Source organism: Cheilinus undulatus, linkage group 5 (assembly GCF_018320785.1).
Source record: "Cheilinus undulatus linkage group 5, ASM1832078v1, whole genome shotgun sequence".
Taxonomy (NCBI): Eukaryota; Metazoa; Chordata; class Actinopteri; order Labriformes; family Labridae; genus Cheilinus; species Cheilinus undulatus.
In genome coordinates, this window is record NC_054869.1 from 3516098 (window position 1) to 3534749 (window position 18652).

The 18652-nt window shown below is 41.3% G+C and overlaps 1 protein-coding gene across 1 annotated transcript; it reads left to right on the forward strand.

Moving 5' to 3' along the window:
• Positions 1-1841: 1841 nt before the first annotated feature.
• On the forward strand, positions 1842-17506 carry LOC121509500 (coiled-coil domain-containing protein 39-like). The gene is made up of 7 exons (XM_041786924.1): positions 1842-1892; positions 7029-7300; positions 11474-11720; positions 13402-13502; positions 15139-15289; positions 15940-16094; positions 17407-17506. Exons 3-7 carry the CDS (start codon positions 11586-11588, stop codon positions 17504-17506), a joined length of 642 nt encoding a protein of 213 aa, XP_041642858.1. The 5' UTR covers positions 1842-1892; positions 7029-7300; positions 11474-11585.
• Positions 17507-18652: the final 1146 nt, after the last annotated feature.

Below are 18652 nucleotides of genomic sequence, written 5' to 3' on the forward strand. Positions count from 1 at the left end.
TTGTTAAGCCCTGCATGTTTTAGAGAATGAAGCATGTCTGTCGTCTTTAAACCATTCCTGTGTAGCTTTCTCTGCATGCTTCGGCTCATTGTCTCACTGGAAAATAAATATTCTTCCAAGCCATCGTTCTTTGACTGAAGAAGATTGTCCTCCAGTATTTTCCTTTATTTTGAAGCATCCCTACAGGATGATGCTGCTGCCACCACTGTGTTTCACAAACCTTTTGGTGAACTCTAGTCCAGATTTGATCTGAGTTTTCTTCCACAGAAGCATTCTCATGCCACACTTGGTGTCTGCAGAGTCTCCCATCTCAGCTGCTGAAGCTTGGAACTCCTTCAGAGTAGTCACAGGTGTCTTGGTGGCCTCTCTCACTAGTCTCCTTCTTGCACGCCCACTCAGTTTGTGAGGACGGTCTGATCTAGGCAGATGTGCCATACTCCATCATTTCTTCATAATGGATTTAACTCTGGGGGATGTTCAGAGCCCTGGAAATGTTTCTGTATCCATCTTCTTTTTTTTTCAAAAAGCCAAATTATATTGACCCTGATTGGTTTATAGAATCAATAAAAGGGTTAAACATCCAAGGGGGTGAATACTTTTTAGACTCTTTAAGCAATAATGAGAGACAGGCAGAAACTAGAAGAAATTTTTGTCCGTTCATTGCTTGAAATGACTAACAAGAGCATCTTTGAACCATTTTAGGATTAACGTTTTGGTTTTGCTTTAATGAAAAAGTATTTCTGGGAGTCGTGGCTCTCCTCTCTGCCTCCACACCCACATTTTCACCACTAACTGCTTTTGTCTCCCAGCTTGTGTCTCCCTCAGTCTAATGCCCTCTGACTAAGAAGACATATTTCTCTTAGATATCGTGCAAAGAGCACATTAATCCTGTTTAAAAGCAGCATCCTCCCAGGCTAAACTCTGGTGGGTGGATGCAGATCGAGGACATAAATACATCCAAAGAAAACAGACGGTAGCACAGAGACAGCGGAGGTACAGTACTGCAGCCTCAGGCAAGCTGAATATTTCTAGAAGGTGGAGGTAGCGTGCAGGACAGCGTACAGGTTATGACAGTGTGAGGAGGAGAAACCTCAGTTATGAAAATGACTGATGGTACCTGAAGGTATCCTCAGGCTGAGCTTAGTGAACTCAGATTCAACTCTCAGTCAGGTCACTTATCCAACATTTCACTATGAAAATATTAAACAGGTGAAAGTACCAGTAGGTTGTTGTGATTTATTCAAATGCATATGGTACACCAACCAGTGCTTTAGTGTAACTGTTACCTACAGTAGACTGTTTCACATCTCCATCACATGGGATGTATTTCACATCCATCAGGGCAACAGTCCGTAGACGGTGTTTGAGAAGGGCTTAACCTTTCCATAATTTTAATTATCTTTATTGATAATTACAGTGTGAGAATATGGCTCTAAAATCAGTTCTTTCAGGTAAAGTCACTCCTCTATTCTAAAAGTGAAAATAAAACAGCTGTTTATGGATGTACACCCCAAAAGCTACACAGTAAAATTGATTTCAGTAAATGTAATTAGTTAATTTACACCACTGATGGCCAGTTTGTAATTGAATAGTCCAAAATTTCCCACTGTTCCTGAACACAGCATTCCCTAGCAACAACATCAGTTAAAGTGACTTATCTCCTAACTTTACTTTAACTTTACATTAAAAACCACACAGAAGGAGTCAAACAACGGCTAGTAGAAAAACACTCTCTAAAAGACAAATTTTCCTCACTATGGATACATTCAGTGATAAGGAGAAAGAGAAAGCCTTATATTTGAAGCAAATCCAGTTTTTGGATAAGGAGCTGGAGAGGTGAGGATGTGTTAGCATGAGGTTAACGTTTCTCTACAGACTCCTTTTCTCTGTGGGTAAAGATAAATCTTCAGTCATTCATTTTATGGCAGAGTTATGTGGTCAGCTGCTGATGTTTAGTGCTGAATTTTGGTCTTGTTTTACTGAGGTAGCAACGCTAGCTGCGGGTACTCTTTAACAGGTTACTTTTTTAGTCGCAAACGTTAGCAGGTTACCGGTTTAAGGGTCCGTATACTGGTGACTGTTAGCAGGTTAACGGTTTAAGGGTCCGTTTACTGGTGACTGTTAGCAGGTTACCGGTTTAAGGGTCCGTTTACTGGTGACTGTTAGCAGGTTAACGGTTTAAGGGTCCGTTTACTGGTGACTGTCAGCAGGTTACCGGTTTAAGGGTCCGTTTACTGGTGACTGTTAGCAGGTTACCGGTTTAAGGGTCCGTTTACTGGTGACTGTTAGCAGGTTACCGGTTTAAGGGTCCGTTTACTGGTGACTGTTAGCAGGTTACCGGTTTAAGGGTCCGTTTACTGGTGACTGTTAGCAGGTTACCGGTTTAAGGGTCCGTTTACTGGTGACTGTTAGCAGGTTACCGGTTTAAGGGTCCGTTTACTGGTGACTGTTAGCAGGTTAACGGTTTAAGGGTCCGTTTACTGGTGACTGTTAGCAGGTTAACGGTTTAAGGGTCCGTTTACTGGTGACTGTTAGCAGGTTAACGGTTTAAGGGTCCGTTTACTGGTGACTGTCAGCAGGTTAACGGTTTAAGGGTCCGTTTACTGGTGACTGTTAGCAGGTTACTGGTTTAAGGGTCCGTTTACTGGTGACTGTTAGCAGGTTACTGGTTTAAGGGTCCGTTTACTGGTGACTGTCAGCAGGTTAACGGTTTAAGGGTCCGTTTACTGGTGACTGTTAGCAGGTTACCGGTTTAAGGGTCCGTTTACTGGTGACTGTTAGCAGGTTAACGGTTTAAGGGTCCGTTTACTGGTGACTGTTAGCAGGTTACCGGTTTAAGGGTCCGTTTACTGGTGACTGTTAGCAGGTTACCGGTTTAAGGGTCCGTTTACTGGTGACTGTTAGCAGGTTAACGGTTTAAGGGTCCGTTTACTGGTGACTGTTAGCAGGTTACTGGTTTAAGGGTCCGTTTACTGGTGACTGTTAGCAGGTTAACGGTTTAAGGGTCCGTTTACTGGTGACTGTTAGCAGGTTACTGGTTTAAGGGTCCGTTTGCTGGTGAATGTCAGCAGGTTACTGGTTTAAGGGTCCGTTTACTGGTGCCTGTTAGCAGGTTAACGGTTTAAGGGTCCGTTTACTGGTGACTGTTAGCAGGTTAACGGTTTAAGGGTCCGTTTACTGGTGACTGTTAGCAGGTTACTGGTTTAAGGGTCCGTTTACTGGTGACTGTTAGCAGGTTACCGGTTTAAGGGTCCGTTTACTGGTGACTGTTAGCAGGTTACTGGTTTAAGGGTCCGTTTACTGGTGACTGTTAGCAGGTTACCGGTTTAAGGGTCCGTTACTGGTGAACTGTTAGCAGGTTACCGGTTTAAGGGTCCATTTACTGGTGAATGTCAGCAGGTTACCGGTTTAAGGGTCCGTTTACTGGTGACTGTTAGCAGGTTACGGTTTAAGGGTCCATTTACTGGTGACTGTAAGCAGGTTACCGGTTTAAGGGTCCGTTTACTGGTGACTGTTAGCAGGTTAACGGTTTAAGGGTCCGTTTACTGGTGACTGTTAGCAGGTTACCGGTTTAAGGGTCCGTTAACTGGTGACTGTTAGCAGGTTACCGGTTTAAGGGTCCGTTTACTGGTGACTGTTAGCAGGTTAACGGTTTAAGGGTCCGTTAACTGGTGACTGTTAGCAGGTTACCGGTTTAAGGGTCCGTTTACTGGTGACTGTTAGCAGGTTAACGGTTTAAGGGTCCGTTTACTGGTGACTGTTAGCAGGTTACTGGTTTAAGGGTCCGTTTACTGGTGACTGTTAGCAGGTTAACGGTTTAAGGGTCCGTTAACTGGTGACTGTTAGCAGGTTACCGGTTTAAGGGTCCGTTTACTGGTGACTGTTAGCAGGTTAACGGTTTAAGGGTCCGTTTACTGGTGAATGTTAGCAGGTTAATGGTTTAAGGGTCCATTTACTGGTGACTGTTAGCAGGTTAACGGTTTAAGGGTCCGTTTACTGGTGACTGTTAGCAGGTTACTGGTTTAAGGGTCCGTTTACTGGTGACTGTTAGCAGGTTAACGGTTTAAGGGTCCGTTTACTGGTGACTGTTAGCAGGTTACTGGTTTAAGGGTCCGTTTACTGGTGACTGTTAGCAGGTTAACGGTTTAAGGGTCCGTTTACTGGTGACTGTTAGCAGGTTAACGGTTTAAGGGTCCGTTTACTGGTGACTGTTAGCAGGTTAACGGTTTAAGGGTCCGTTTACTGGTGACTGTTAGCAGGTTACTGGTTTAAGGGTCCGTTTGCTGGTGAATGTCAGCAGGTTACTGGTTTAAGGGTCCGTTTACTGGTGCCTGTTAGCAGGTTAACGGTTTAAGGGTCCGTTTACTGGTGACTGTTAGCAGGTTAACGGTTTAAGGGTCCGTTTACTGGTGACTGTTAGCAGGTTAACGGTTTAAGGGTCCGTTTACTGGTGACTGTTAGCAGGTTACTGGTTTAAGGGTCCGTTTACTGGTGAATGTCAGCAGGTTACTGGTTTAAGGGTCCGTTTACTGGTGACTGTTAGCAGGTTAACGGTTTAAGGGTCCGTTTACTGGTGACTGTTAGCAGGTTAACGGTTTAAGGGTCCGTTTACTGGTGACTGTTAGCAGGTTACCGGTTTAAGGGTCCGTTAACTGGTGAATGTCAGCAGGTTAATGGTTTAAGGGTCCATTTACTGGTGAATGTCAGCAGGTTACCGGTTTAAGGGTCCGTTTACTGGTGACTGTTAGCAGGTTAACGGTTTAAGGGTCCATTTACTGGTGACTGTCAGCAGGTTACCGGTTTAAGGGTCCGTTTACTGGTGACTGTTAGCAGGTTAATGGTTTAAGGGTCCGTTTACTGGTGACTGTTAGCAGGTTAACGGTTTAAGGGTCCGTTAACTGGTGACTGTTAGCAGGTTACCGGTTTAAGGGTCCGTTTACTGGTGACTGTTAGCAGGTTAACGGTTTAAGGGTCCGTTAACTGGTGACTGTTAGCAGGTTACCGGTTTAAGGGTCCGTTTACTGGTGACTGTTAGCAGGTTAACGGTTTAAGGGTCCGTTAACTGGTGACTGTTAGCAGGTTACCGGTTTAAGGGTCCGTTTACTGGTGACTGTTAGCAGGTTACCGGTTTAAGGGTCCGTTAACTGGTGACAGTTAGCAGGTTACCGGTTTAAGGGTCCGTTTACTGGTGACTGTTAGCAGGTTAAAGGTTTAAGGGTCCGTTTACTGGTGCCTGTTAGCAGGTTAATGGTTTAAGGGTCCATTTACTGGTGAATGTCAGCAGGTTACCGGTTTAAGGGTCCGTTTACTGGTGACTGTTAGCAGGTTAACGGTTTAAGGGTCCATTTACTGGTGACTGTCAGCAGGTTACCGGTTTAAGGGTCTGTTAACTACTGACTGTGATATTGTCACCAAAAACCATTCAAAGAGGCATGTCTGAGGACTTTTAAGTGTAAAACCTCATAACCACAGTAATGAACCACAGTTGAATCCTTATTTTCCTTTTCAGTGAATCATGTAAGCTATTTCCTGTATATATTGTAAACTCCTGTTTCTAAGATTGATTTACAAACAAGATTATTAAAACAGAATTTATTGTATAAAAAATGATAATAAAGACAAAGATGTGTGCTGACTTAGGTGTGGTGGTCCAGCTTAAACCTGCACAAACGTATTTTTTCATACGGCCAATAATTAGTCAGATTTTTATAGGAAAAATACAGGTTATAAATATCAGCAGAAATTTGATATCTGCCAATACTGATATCATACCTATAATATTGTGCAGCCCTAATAAATTTACAGGTAAATTATTTTTTTTTCTGAAATTAAAAAAGAAAATATATCTCAATATTTGTTTTGCGAGCCTTCTCCAGCTTGTTGTTTCAATTTGGGGCCTTTCTTCAGTTTAGGAAACCTAAGTGGTTGACTTGCCCTGGTTTCTCTGTGTACAATGTGCCCCCTAAAACAAGATGTCCACATGTTTTTTTAACAGATTGCAATGCTCAAGGTTTTTGAAATCATCAGGATAAAATGTGAATCATAATTTTTGGTATTTCAATTCAGAAAATGATGATATGAATCTTAACATTGTCGAATAGTCACTTTTGTTTTGTTGTACATAAAGATTAGTTGACTTCTCTGGCATGATAAACACCGTATCATTACTATATTGACACAAGCGATAAATCAGCTTCATTAAACAGATTGATACTGGAGTGTCCTGACAGCATGCAAACAATGCAGCGCTACGTTTTTCCTCAGTCCTATTCTCACTGTTCCTATTCTCCTCTCTGTTTCTCAGGCTGAGACAGGCAAAGAACAAGGCTAGATAATGAGGCACAGAGTGTTGGACAGAACATTTCCTTCCACTTCTTTCTCTTTCCTTACTCTGCAGGACTTGCTAGCTTACCTTACAAAGTGAGGAGAGATTTCCACACCTGTGTGGATATTATGTGTTCTGATATTACGTGTCAATACTGAGGGAAACTATTCAGCTCAACTTACTTACTGACCCCTCTTCATACCCTATGGGACATAAGGCTTCAGCGAGCTTTCTCCATTGCAATCTGTCCTTTGCAGCATGTTGCACCCCTTCCGTGACAGGTTCATCTTTTCCTGGTCCTGGGTCACAGTTCTGTGCCAGGTAGGTTTTGGGCCTCCCAGGGTTACTTTTGCCTGTTGGTGTCCATCTTAAGGTAACTTTCATGATGTGGTCCTGCTCCATCCTCGGCACATGCCCAAGCCATCTCAACCGTCTGAGTGTAATTTCCTCCTATTCAGCTCAAAGCTGTCATCGATACAAGGACCGACACGTTCCTCCGTTTTCAAAATAGAAGTGCCACTTGAAATTCAGAGGATACACACACACACACACACATATATATATGTTCAATAAATGCAGTGTGGACAGTGAGTATGTGATGTGATGTGATGTCAAATGCATGCATGTAGCTTGAGTTATATCAGTGCAAGATATTGTACATTACAGGACATTTTTACCCTGTGTGTTTCTCTTCATCCTGCAGATCTCAGCTAACATGCAGCAAACTGGAGAAGCAGAACGAGAAGCTGATCAACGAGTGTAATCAGCAGGATGAGGTCCTGAAGGACATCTGTGAGTACCTGCACTGTGCCAAAGCTAAGAAGGAGAAGGAGACTGAAGAGCTGGCTAAGCAGCTGGAAGGCGAGAAGCAAACTGCAGAGCAGAACCTGAAGGACCTGAAGCTGCAGCAGAGCAGAGAGATAGAAGAGCTACAGGAGCAGCTCAACAAGCTGAACTCAGACTTTAAACTGCAGGGTGAGTCAACACACCACTAACCTTGGAATAGATTGTCCAGATTGTATGCCTGTCATCAAGCAAATCCATCTTGCAAAGCTTCGAACTGATACGCTTGTTCCCGGTCAGAGAATGACTGGATGAATCAGTGACATTTGAGGGGAAAAAGTGGTGACTATGGGTGTGGTTTAGTCTGTAAACAGTGATGACCGCTGAAGAGACTAGCAGCAGTTCCATCAGAACTGGACCACATTTCTTTATTAAAAGAAGAGCAAAGAACCACCCTGAAAGCTTTCAATAGAAAAATTGTTTTTGCTCTTCCCTCTCTGCAGCCTGCTTTGGTAAGAGTTTAATTTACCAACTAGCTCCACTGATCATGGAAACATGAAAACAGCTGCTGCCAAGCTCATGTCTATGTAGTTTTCTCCGTAGAGGTGGCACATGCTTGCTACATCATTTTTTGAGTTGCTCTAATTAGTCCATAATGAATGTGACAGACCTTAAGAAAGGGTTCATCCTATCACCCCTGAATTTTCTTCTTTTTTTAATCGTTTTTGCCCTTCCTAAACTCTGTCTATGGGTTTTGCCCCATAAATAGTGTGTCAGGTTGCTGATTTACACCCCTCCCTCACTACTTCCCAACAATCTGGGGTTGGGCAGATTCAAGGCATGTCACAACCAAATATTTGCCCAAGTAGTCCTCAAGTGTGAAAGGATTCTACTGTTCTCATCTGAGTCAGAGGAAGTCCAATCTAGATTTATGGTGAACAAGCAAGTTTGAAATTGCACGATAATTGGGCCAACTGTTGGGCTGAATCTTTCCCTCTGACCAAAGCCAGCAAAGGTCCGATTTTAAGATGGCTGAGATGAGATTATCCTGTAGTGTGTGTTGTGTAACAAGTAAGCACAAAGTTTGATGGACATCAGACATGATGGAGCAACTTGTTGATTTATGGCACAAAAACGAGAGTTTAACAGTGTAAGCTTTAAAACCAACCATAGATGATCTGGCAAGGGAGGGAACAGTACCAAAATGGTAACCATAATGACTTAGCACATAGCCAACAGCTAACTACAGTAGCTTCTTCTCTCTGAGGTCATATTTGACCTTATAAAACAAACTGTTTTTAGAGACGAGACCAAGTGGAGACTGGTAGTCTTTGAACAATCTGTTAAGCCAGGTATACACTGTGCAATTTCAAGCCAGCTCCATGGCATTTGTGGTGGAGTGTCATACTGTGCCACTGAGTAGATAACAATGCATGACCACTGCCCTTGATGTATGTGCTCACACTGTACGGTCCGATGGTTGTACGAGTGAAGTCTGGACGGACTGTGCCAAATTCATGGAGTTTCCATTGAAAAAGTCTCACATAGTGAGTCATATGCAGTCATATCCTCTCCCTCTCTCTCTCCTGCCATCTCTCTGTCTAACCCACACACGCAAACAGCTCTACATCTGTGTCGGGTCCACAGGTAGGAATATTTCTTGCTTGTTTGTTTCATCAACCCACCAGTTGGGAGCAGCTGGTCAGACTGTGATTGGGTGGTGATCCGCCATCATATCCCCCTGTACACAGTACAAAATATGATGCACGAACTGAGCTGAATCAGATGAAATTCACACAGTGTATGTCAGCTTTAGTGGGTAGTGATCCTTTTGTTCTACACCACACACTATAGAAACAAACCTGGAACATCTGTGATTATTTGTCATCATTTGTGGGTCTCACATGGAAAGATAGATAAGAACTTAAATATCTTTATATGTGGGGCAGGCTTTACTTTTTGAGGTCATGGAGACACGGAAAAAGCCAGTGAGAGCAATCAGACCAGGAAGTAACACCAAACAGATGTTGTGTACTTTTATACCATCTTATCTTCCAGGATTTCACGCATCATGTTTTATTGTTTTTCAGATTTTGCTTCAAAATAGAGCACACACTGTACAGCTAGCTGACAGTAGGAATGGGGATTGTTAATTTTTATTGATATTGATACTCTTATCGATACTCCTTATTGTTCAAAGTCCTTATCGATATCACTATCGATACTTTTCTATAGTTTGGTGGAGAAAAAAGGAGACAAATATTTACACTCGAGTGGTCTTAGCTGAGTAGCGCTTGAGTTAAAAAGTTATGATTCAGTGTGTAACATCTATTTTATATCCTTCAAATATAAACACATCCTTCATATTCACAACTGTATTTATTAAGATCTCTCCTCCAAAACTAAATATTCCCATTTTTATGTGACATTTGAACACATCGTAGCATATAGTCTAATTTCCTGAAGTTACCTGAACACATCTTATTTTCCGTCTTGCAGCTGTTAAGTTAGCTAATTAACTTTAATTCTGCCAATTCCACCGCAGATTTCTACACTGGATTAATATTGTTAACAAACGGGACTTGCTCAAAGATCTGGAACACTTTTGAGCATTTTTCTTAGCAGCTGAAGAAGAAAACTGTCCTGAAGCAGCTGAAGTGAGGAAAATGAGAGCCTGTTGCTCCCAGCACAGGCGGACATGTTTGCATGCAACTCACAGGCAGCATTTTTTTTCCTCAAGCTGACAGCTGAAGGTACCAAACTCTGGTCTAATGTGATTCACAGTATTGATGTGTTTTTAGTTTATGTTCCCCTAATAGAACTGATGTATTTTTTTGCACCAGTTATATCTTAAAATGACGATACGTCACAGAGCCTGTGAGACTCGGTAGCAGTATTGATAAGCCAAAACGTTATTGATTTTTGAGTATTTCAAAAACACAGAACCGGGTCCTTATGGACCTGGTTTTCAATCCTCATCCCTAGCTAACCATGCTAATCGTTCCTCATAATTGTTTTCTTTCTAAAGTCACATTTGATCATGAGAGTTTCTGTGAGATTTTATGTCTATAGAATCTCCACTATGAAATCATAACTGCTAGGGATGCATGCTATCAGCATCAAAGAAAGGGGGCACAATACAACAGTTAAACCTCTAAAGGTGCATTATAAATAAAAGACTTACAAAAACAGAAGAGTCAACGCTCAGATATGTCCTGTAGGGTTTTTATTACTGGGCATGGTTGGTGATAAAACCCACAACTAACAAGTTTTGACAAGCAGTCTTCCTCAGTGTCCAACTGAGGAAGACTGCTTGTCAAAACCTGCAAGTGTTTTTTACCTGCCATGCCCCGCATTAAGAAACCATAAAAGACATATCTGAGCGCTGACTCTTCAGCATTATTGGAATGACATTGTTATTGGACGATAGTAGCTTTAAAAATGAGTTATAAAACCTGGTGTATAACTACACTTTAGAAACCCACACTAGTAAAGTAGAGCTTACTAAAGACTGATCAAGGCGTGTTTAGTCTGTGCTGTGGTCTCTGAAGCTGAGGCTTCTTTTTCTCCTTCTTCTTTGGGACGTAACAATGGGCCACATGTTACAGCGCCGCCTACTGTTTGGGAATATGTAGTCTTGTGAGGAGTAAATGGATGCCTGTACTGTATATCGGTGGATTTTATCATTAAATTTTCTTTTGTCTTAATAATAAGATTCTATTAAACATTTGCAATATCGGCCAATAATTTCTCAGCTGAAATAATTATTCAACATCCCTACTTTTCGTTATCTGTTATTAACCCAGAAGCATTCAGCATAAAGTCACCAGTTGAAACAGTCATTTGATAAACAGACAAAAGATCCTGTTATTCTTATTGTCTCTAATTATCGTGAAAAAAGGCTGGTGAAGGAATAAAATGAGCAATCTGACACTTTGTCATGAAGTTGCCTGGGTCACAGTGTCTTTGATTAGAGTTTTTATATTTCAGCAATCCTTAGATACATTTTTAAAAAAGCCAGAAATGTTCCTTTGCAAATTTTTGATTGGAAAACAGAAAACTGCAAATGAACTCTCTTTGTGTATAAACTGGCCAAACACTCCTTATAGACCTAGTATTGGGCATGCTCTCCTCTCTTGTCCTCTCCTCCTATAGCTGCACAGATTGAGGAGCTGCAGAAGGAGAAGGAACAGTTGAAGCAGGAGCTCTGTGGCAGCTCCGGGGAGATGGAGGAGCAGAAAGCAGCCATGAAGAGCCTGAGAAAAGAATTGAGTTCTGAGACAGAAAGGTCTGTGTTATCTCTACAGAGGAATTATTCTTTCTGCTAAGTGTTTTTACCTCATCCTTTCTGTGCACTGACTGCAGGGTGGCTGAGGAGATCATTAAGGCAACAAATGAGTATGCTGAGAAAAGGATTTCAGAGATTGTTCAGAAGGAGAGGGCTCTACTTGCTGAGTACCAGCAGCAGTCACATCTGATGTTGAGCACCATGAAAGACCTGCTGGTTAAGAGGGACAACCTGGAACGCAGCCTGAAAAAGCACAGCGACGAGCATGACAGTCTAAAGAAACATGCTGTGAAGATGAAGCAGGAGGTCTCATACGATGAGGAGGTAAGACAACAGCTGAATAATTTTATGGGACGAAGTACACCAGGGAGTGAAAATAGGTGCACCAATCCTCACTGAAAATGGTTTTAGCTGCACCCAGCCTTTTACCCCTGTACATGTAACACACCTCCATTCAGTCCAAGTCCTGTTAAACTACTAACTAGGGATGCTTGATAATTATCGGCACCGATAAATTATTGGACGATATTACATATATTTTACTTTTTTTTTTACCTCAATAAAATATTAACCGATAAAATCCACCGATAGTAAAGGCGTTTGTTCTCTTTCCCACAAGACTACACATTCCGAAACAGTAGGTGGCGCCGCGGTATGTGACCTGCTGTTAATCTCCAGAGAGGAAGAGGAAGCAGCCTCAGTGCGAAGACGCTAAAAGAGGCTCGTCAAACGGTGGAGTTATTCAGTATTTACGAGGAGGATAACACAACAGTGTTTGTAAAACTTACCCCACAAAGATCCCAAAGAGTGGGAAAAAGTCCTAACACAAGAAATTTAACACACCAGATCTTATAAGTCACTTAAAAGTCTTCATCCTAATGACGTTAAAACAAAGGGGGCCGCGAGCATTAGGACCAAGCCAAAGCTAGGTAGAGGGCTGATTCAGCAGGCATTGGAAACCGCTGAAAGTGTGCCAGAGCCAAAGGTGCAACACTAATAAATGACAAAATCAGTCTGACAGTTTCCTGATCCACCGCTACTTTCATAGACGTCTCCCTGCCTGCTCTGTGTGATGTGGTTTCATTTGGTCTGTTCAATGTTAGGAACAGAAGTTTAGCCACAGACCACAGTGGACTTAACATTGGAACCTATTTCTGATATGACTTCTGTCAGTGCATATTTTTAATCTTTATGTAGAACATCAGCTTGCTTTATTTCTGTCTTATGCACTAAAAAGAAAACAGAAACAGACCCCCAAATATCTCCATTTGTTAAGAATCACCGCCTGTTATCATTTGGTTTCATGTCTGATTTGACATGAGTCAGCTCAATACTTGTTTAGTTGATTAAAATGTCAAACTTGACCACTTGACAAGATACTTAAATTAATTTCAAGCAAAAAGGGGGAAAATCTATTTCAGTTGTTTGTGTATGTTGTACTTTGGTACACAAATGTTTAACTAAAAAAACGTTAACGAAAAGCGGCTGTAAAGTCAGAATAGTTCTTTGTTTTTTGATGTAAACAGGAGTGATGAGATCTTTGCTCACTACATATTAACCCCTATAATCCCAGATGTGCATAAATACATCAAATTAACTTCTTTTTTAAAATCAACAATTAAGAAAAAATTATGGGTTCTTATTGGTTATCGGCCGTCAGGAGTAGGAAATTATCGGTTATCAGTATTGGTTCAAAACAATACTTATCCTGCATCACTACTATTACCAGATGTTTTTTATAAATTCTTTGTGTAAAATATAAATCTTAAAATGAAAACACAGATTAATGAGTTGTACAGTCAAGGGCCTGTGAAATCTAATGAAGTTTTTTGAGATATGCGAGGGCTGCTTCCTAGTCCTGAGCTCATAAATGCCACAAAGAGCCAATGCTAACTAGAGATTTAGACAAAACAGCGACAAAACAGTTAGCAACAAAGCCTCCATCAGCATGTCCTGTTTTGAACAATCTAATGGGGTTCATTAAAATCAATCTTCTCTTCCTCAGAGGCTTGAGGGGCTGAAGAGGAAATGTGAGCAGCACATGTCAAGGCTGGAGAAATACAGATTGTATCAAGAGAGCAAGCTAACTCAGCTGGAGGATCTCAGGTAAGGATAGAGATCAATAACTGGTTCTGTGAGGACCCAGTTCTGTATTTTTCAAACCCCCTAAACCAGTGACCCTTTACCTTATCAATAGTCTCATGGGTTTAACATCATTGAATCAGGGGAATATATCAGGGTTCTCATGGATCCTTGAAGGTCAGAAGAAGTGTTTCATTGAAATGTAAGCCTTTAAAAGTTTTAAAAAGGCTTGTTTTCACCAGTGAAAGGTCTTAGATTTTAAGAGGCACATTGACTAAAGCTGGGTGTTTCATCCGATTTTGAGTCACACGGCTCGCTTCCAAGTCGCGCCAACTTTCAGTTGGACAGCCGACCAAGACCAGACTACAGCCTGACCAGCTGCTCCCAAATGGTTACACAGATTTTTTGGCATGTTTGATTTTTTTGGTCTTACGACTGTACACACCCCCATGGTGAGAGCAGAGCCACAAGCAGATTCCTCAACTTTGAGGCATTTTTCCTTTGTAAACTGTCAGACAAAGTCCTAAATCCCCGTGAAAACATCAGGAATAATTTTCAAATGGCCCCCTCCATAATAAAGGAAATGAAAGAGCAGAAAATATTCTTACCCACGAGCCTCCAGCTGACAAGGATTGGTGATGGCGTTTGTGTATGTGATAGAGAGAGAGAGATCGTGAGAGAGAGGATATGACGAGATACAACTTCAACCTCAGTGAAACTTTCAAAGTAAACTCTCTGTCCTGACATCGATAACACCGTGTGAACACTCCGGTCATACACGACTATCGGACAGTAAGATTAGAGCACATAAATGGCGCAATGCTCGTGTGTCGTAATGGATGCAGCCACACAGCTGAATTCCCCCCTCAGCTGTCATGGAGTCTTGCACAGTGTATACCAACTTATGACTGAAAACTTATATGATTTTAACCCTTCTATTTGTATATATTCTTGTCTGTGTTATAGCGGTGCTGCCTGTACATAACGTGTGTGATTTAGCCCTCACCCCTCAATATGAGCAGTGCTCAGAGAGGAGCCCTCAGTTTTATAAAGATTTTAGCAAATGATTAAAGCAAAGAAGAATAGATTAGTTCAGCCACAAAGAGACAAGTCATTCAAGGCTGCTGCAGAAAAACAGAAGCAGCAGCATGACAGCAGCACAGTAAGGGTTAAAAGTCTGTCCATGAGTTCAGTAAAATCTGTAAAATAAAATGAAGTTACAGATCACTGGCTAAATAATAAAATATTGACCTCAATAATCAGTCAGGCAAATGATTGGCCCAACCCTAGCCAAGTCTTTTGCTACTACTGCTGCAGGGCACCAGAGTCCCCTAAAAGATTCACCTCCAGAGCTCTGGATCCTCTGTGTAGATTATTTCCTGTTGATATCTACAGTGGTTTCTGTCATAAACTTTAGATGAGAGCTCTCCCTCCTTGGTCAGTTCAGCACTGACATGCTAACACACGTGGGATCAAGTGAGCTAAAACCTCTAGACAAGAGAAACATACTCTGTAAAAGTATTTGACATTTGTTTGAGCTATCTATTGTTTAACAGGCAAAGACCAAAATAAGAGGGAACAGATTTCTTTATGTGCAGTCGGCGCTGAACCTCATCCCACTGATTATACAGTTAAAATGATGTTTGTCCTGTGATTTTAGGCAGCAAGTGGCCTCAGCATCAGAGGAATATGATCAAAAATCAGGCCATGTGGCTCAAGTGGAGGCGGAGCTTCAGAGGGAGAGGAACAGAGAGCAGCAGCTGGAGAGTGACATGAAGAAAGCAGCCTCCATTCTCAGACGCATTGTGATGGTACAAACACAGTCCTGATCCTCAAATGGTTCTAATGCTGAGATGTAGCCTAACTTCCAAAGTGAAGCTGAAGAGGAAGTGTCTTAAGCCAACAAACATACCTAACATCCAGCGGAGGCGGGGTTCTGATTGTATGAATCCATACAGAAAAATTACATAAGAGCTTAACCTTTGACCTCAGTAAATGCTTGACTTTAAAAGCCTTGAATTTTTTTTTCTAAATGTTGTTGGAACTCTGATTCGTCTTGTATTTTGCTGCTCTGGCTTAAACATTTCACTGCACTGCTTCATCAGACTGCTCCCATCATTTTCAGCAGGATCGCAATACTTGTTCCATATTCCTAAGAATCAGAAAAACGTGCAGAAAAACAGAGGAAATGAATGCAGAGTATGGACAGAATGCTCTGTCAGTTTTCATGTGCATATCAGTCAAAGAGCATAAATAAGCCTTAACAGGAAGCTCAAAACAGCAGCACAGATTTTAGTTTACTCACTTCATAATTTGGTCAGTAGTTTGTGTTGTGAGCTTTATTTTCTGAGACATTTAGAAAATGCTGAATACTAATTATGATAATGTGGCCCCTCTCACTTCTTCTGCCAATGGGATCATGTCTGATGGTGGACTCTGATGTGTTCTTGATCCTCTGCAGGCCTCAGAAGAGAAAGAGAAGACTGAGCTGTTGCTAAGAGTGCAGAAGGTCCTGGAGAGAGACTTACCTGAGGACATAGACTCTACCCTCACACACTACATTTTGACCAGCTGTGGGGGAAATACACCACAGACCACTGATGCTGAACTGACCAGGTACTGTATTTACTCTGCACCAGATCCTGTCTGCCAGGACATTAACACCAGGGTGGAATTTTACTTTCTCATCTACCCACCACTTTGACTGGTGGATCCAAATATCTACCAACCACAAACGTTTTTACCAGCCACTTTATTTTAACAAGCAGTATTATTGAATAAAGTATGATTTAATAATAAAGGCTTATAGTATTTGAGTTTTAGACTATTTAATACGAGAGTTGATTTGAGTGCTTGCTCTGCTTCCTACAGTGTCGCTGTAAATTCATTGGCATTTTCCTGTTAGTGTCAGACTCACTACACACCTTTAGCAGATACACCAGCAGCAGCAGAGAACTCCTCTCATGATACTGAGTCAATCACACTGCTGCCTGTAGATGTTTGACAGCAGCTCTGACACAGGGAGCAGGTGGCAGGGGTCTTTGCTCAGTGAGCATATCCATGGTCTGCTTGACTAGGAACAAGAAGAAAAAAGGGGTTCAGTTTTTATTTACGGTAACAAAATCACTCACGGTGCATGGGTGGGGTTTCTTACTCCTGCTTCCTTGTACCACCAACAACATGTTAGGTTAATTGATGACTCTAAATTTGCTGTAGGTTTGAGTGTGAGCGTGTCTGGTTGTGGGTCTCTATATGTCAGCCCTGAGATTGACTGGCGACCAGTCCAGGGTGTGCCTGCCACTCACCCAATGACAGCTGGGATAGGCTCCAGCCCCCTACGACCACCAACGGGATAAGGGGTATAGAAAATGAATGGATGGATGGAAAATCAGTCTGTTTGGTTAGGCTACTTTTATTTATCTGCCTCAGTGGCTGGTGGATAGATGCAAATTAATGCATCTTTATCACCATGATAATAAATGACATCAGGCTGTATAAGTCCTGCTAACTACTGATTTATTTTTCATCAATATTGTGCAGTAGCAGAGAAATTTAACAGCACATATAAACACCAGAAAGATTCTCTAGCTCAGTCTTGTCTAAGGTATCTGCAGAGAAGAATTAATTTTCCACAGACTAACTTAGCTCCTACAGCCTTTAATTTCTCCCATATGGCCTGTAAAGCCAAACTGTATTTCTCTGCATATTTTGCTAATATAAACTGAGATGTGAAGAGTTTGCAGTTTTCAGATGTTACTGCATGACTGTCCATGTCTATAGAGTTATTTTTTTAGAAATAAAAAATGAGAAAGGGGGACATGATGATAGAAAGTGCGGTAAAGTTTAGAACTCTGAAATCTGCATTACGGAGAAGAGAAGGAAATCGTTAAAGGATGTTCCTTCCTGTCTTCTCGCTTCTCTCCCACAGAGAGGAAACCGTGAAGATGGCGACTGATCCTCTGTTCCTGCTGGCCCGCTCTCGACCTGGAGACCTTGGCATCATACCCCGGCCCTCCTGGGAACAGTAGACAAGACAGCAAGTGTAGACTGTGACTAGTTAAATGTTATAAAATCTAAGAAAATTGACAAAATTTAAAGGTGCAGTGTGTAAATTTTTAGCCTATTGGTACTGATTAGAACAAACTCTGTTGAAAGAGATGTAGTGTAATATTTACAGGAGGGTCCATCTAAATAATTGTTTAATAGCTGGATTAGATATAATTGTTTTTGTCATTTACTCCAAGTCTTTTATTTAAATGTAAGGAGGGACCCTTCATGTGTTGGATTTTTACATCTTGCATAATTTTACAGTACCACAAAAGTAATCAAATAACAGATATGTATTGTTTTTTTCTTAATTCCACTGACAGCCACGGTTACAAGAACTGTGTATTGCAGTCTAGACTCTGACTGCTAGATGTCACTAATATCCCCAATTTTACACACTGCAGGAATTAAATCTAAGGTCAAATGTTATAAATTTAAATAAAAATCGAATAAAGTCTAATCTGACATGTAATAAATTTAAAATAAATGTAATAAAACCTAAGATAAATGTAGTAAAATGACAGTTTAAAATGCAATTAACTGTTAACAACATGAAAGTGGTTTGGTTCAAGTAGCAGTTTTTTCTGTTTTGCAGATTTAAAACAGTTTAATAGAATGATAAAAAAAAAAGGTACTGTTTTTATAATTCAATTCAATATAAATTGGATTCATGTTAGCATAAATTTGACATTTGACATACAGTCATTGAGGAAGTATTAAGATCCCCTGAATTTTTCAGTTTTTTATGTTGCAGCCTCATGCTACAGTAAAAAAAAAACATGTTTTAATTTTCAGTGATCTACACTCAGTACCCTATCATGAGGCACAGATCTAAGAAGGTACCCAAAATATTTCTGCTGCACTGAAGGTTCCCAACAGATGAGAGAGCAGAGCCACAAGCAGATTCCTCAACTTTGAGGCATTTTTCCTTTGTAAACTGTCAGACAAAGTCCTAAATCCCCGTGAAAACATCAGGAATAATTTTCGAATGGCCCACAGCAGCCTCTAGAATCCTCAGATGAAGAAGTTTGGCACAACCAGGACTCTTCCAAGTGCTGGCTGCCTGGCAAAGGTGACCAACCTGTGGTGGACTCAATTAATTTGCAAATAGATTTGATATTAATTTA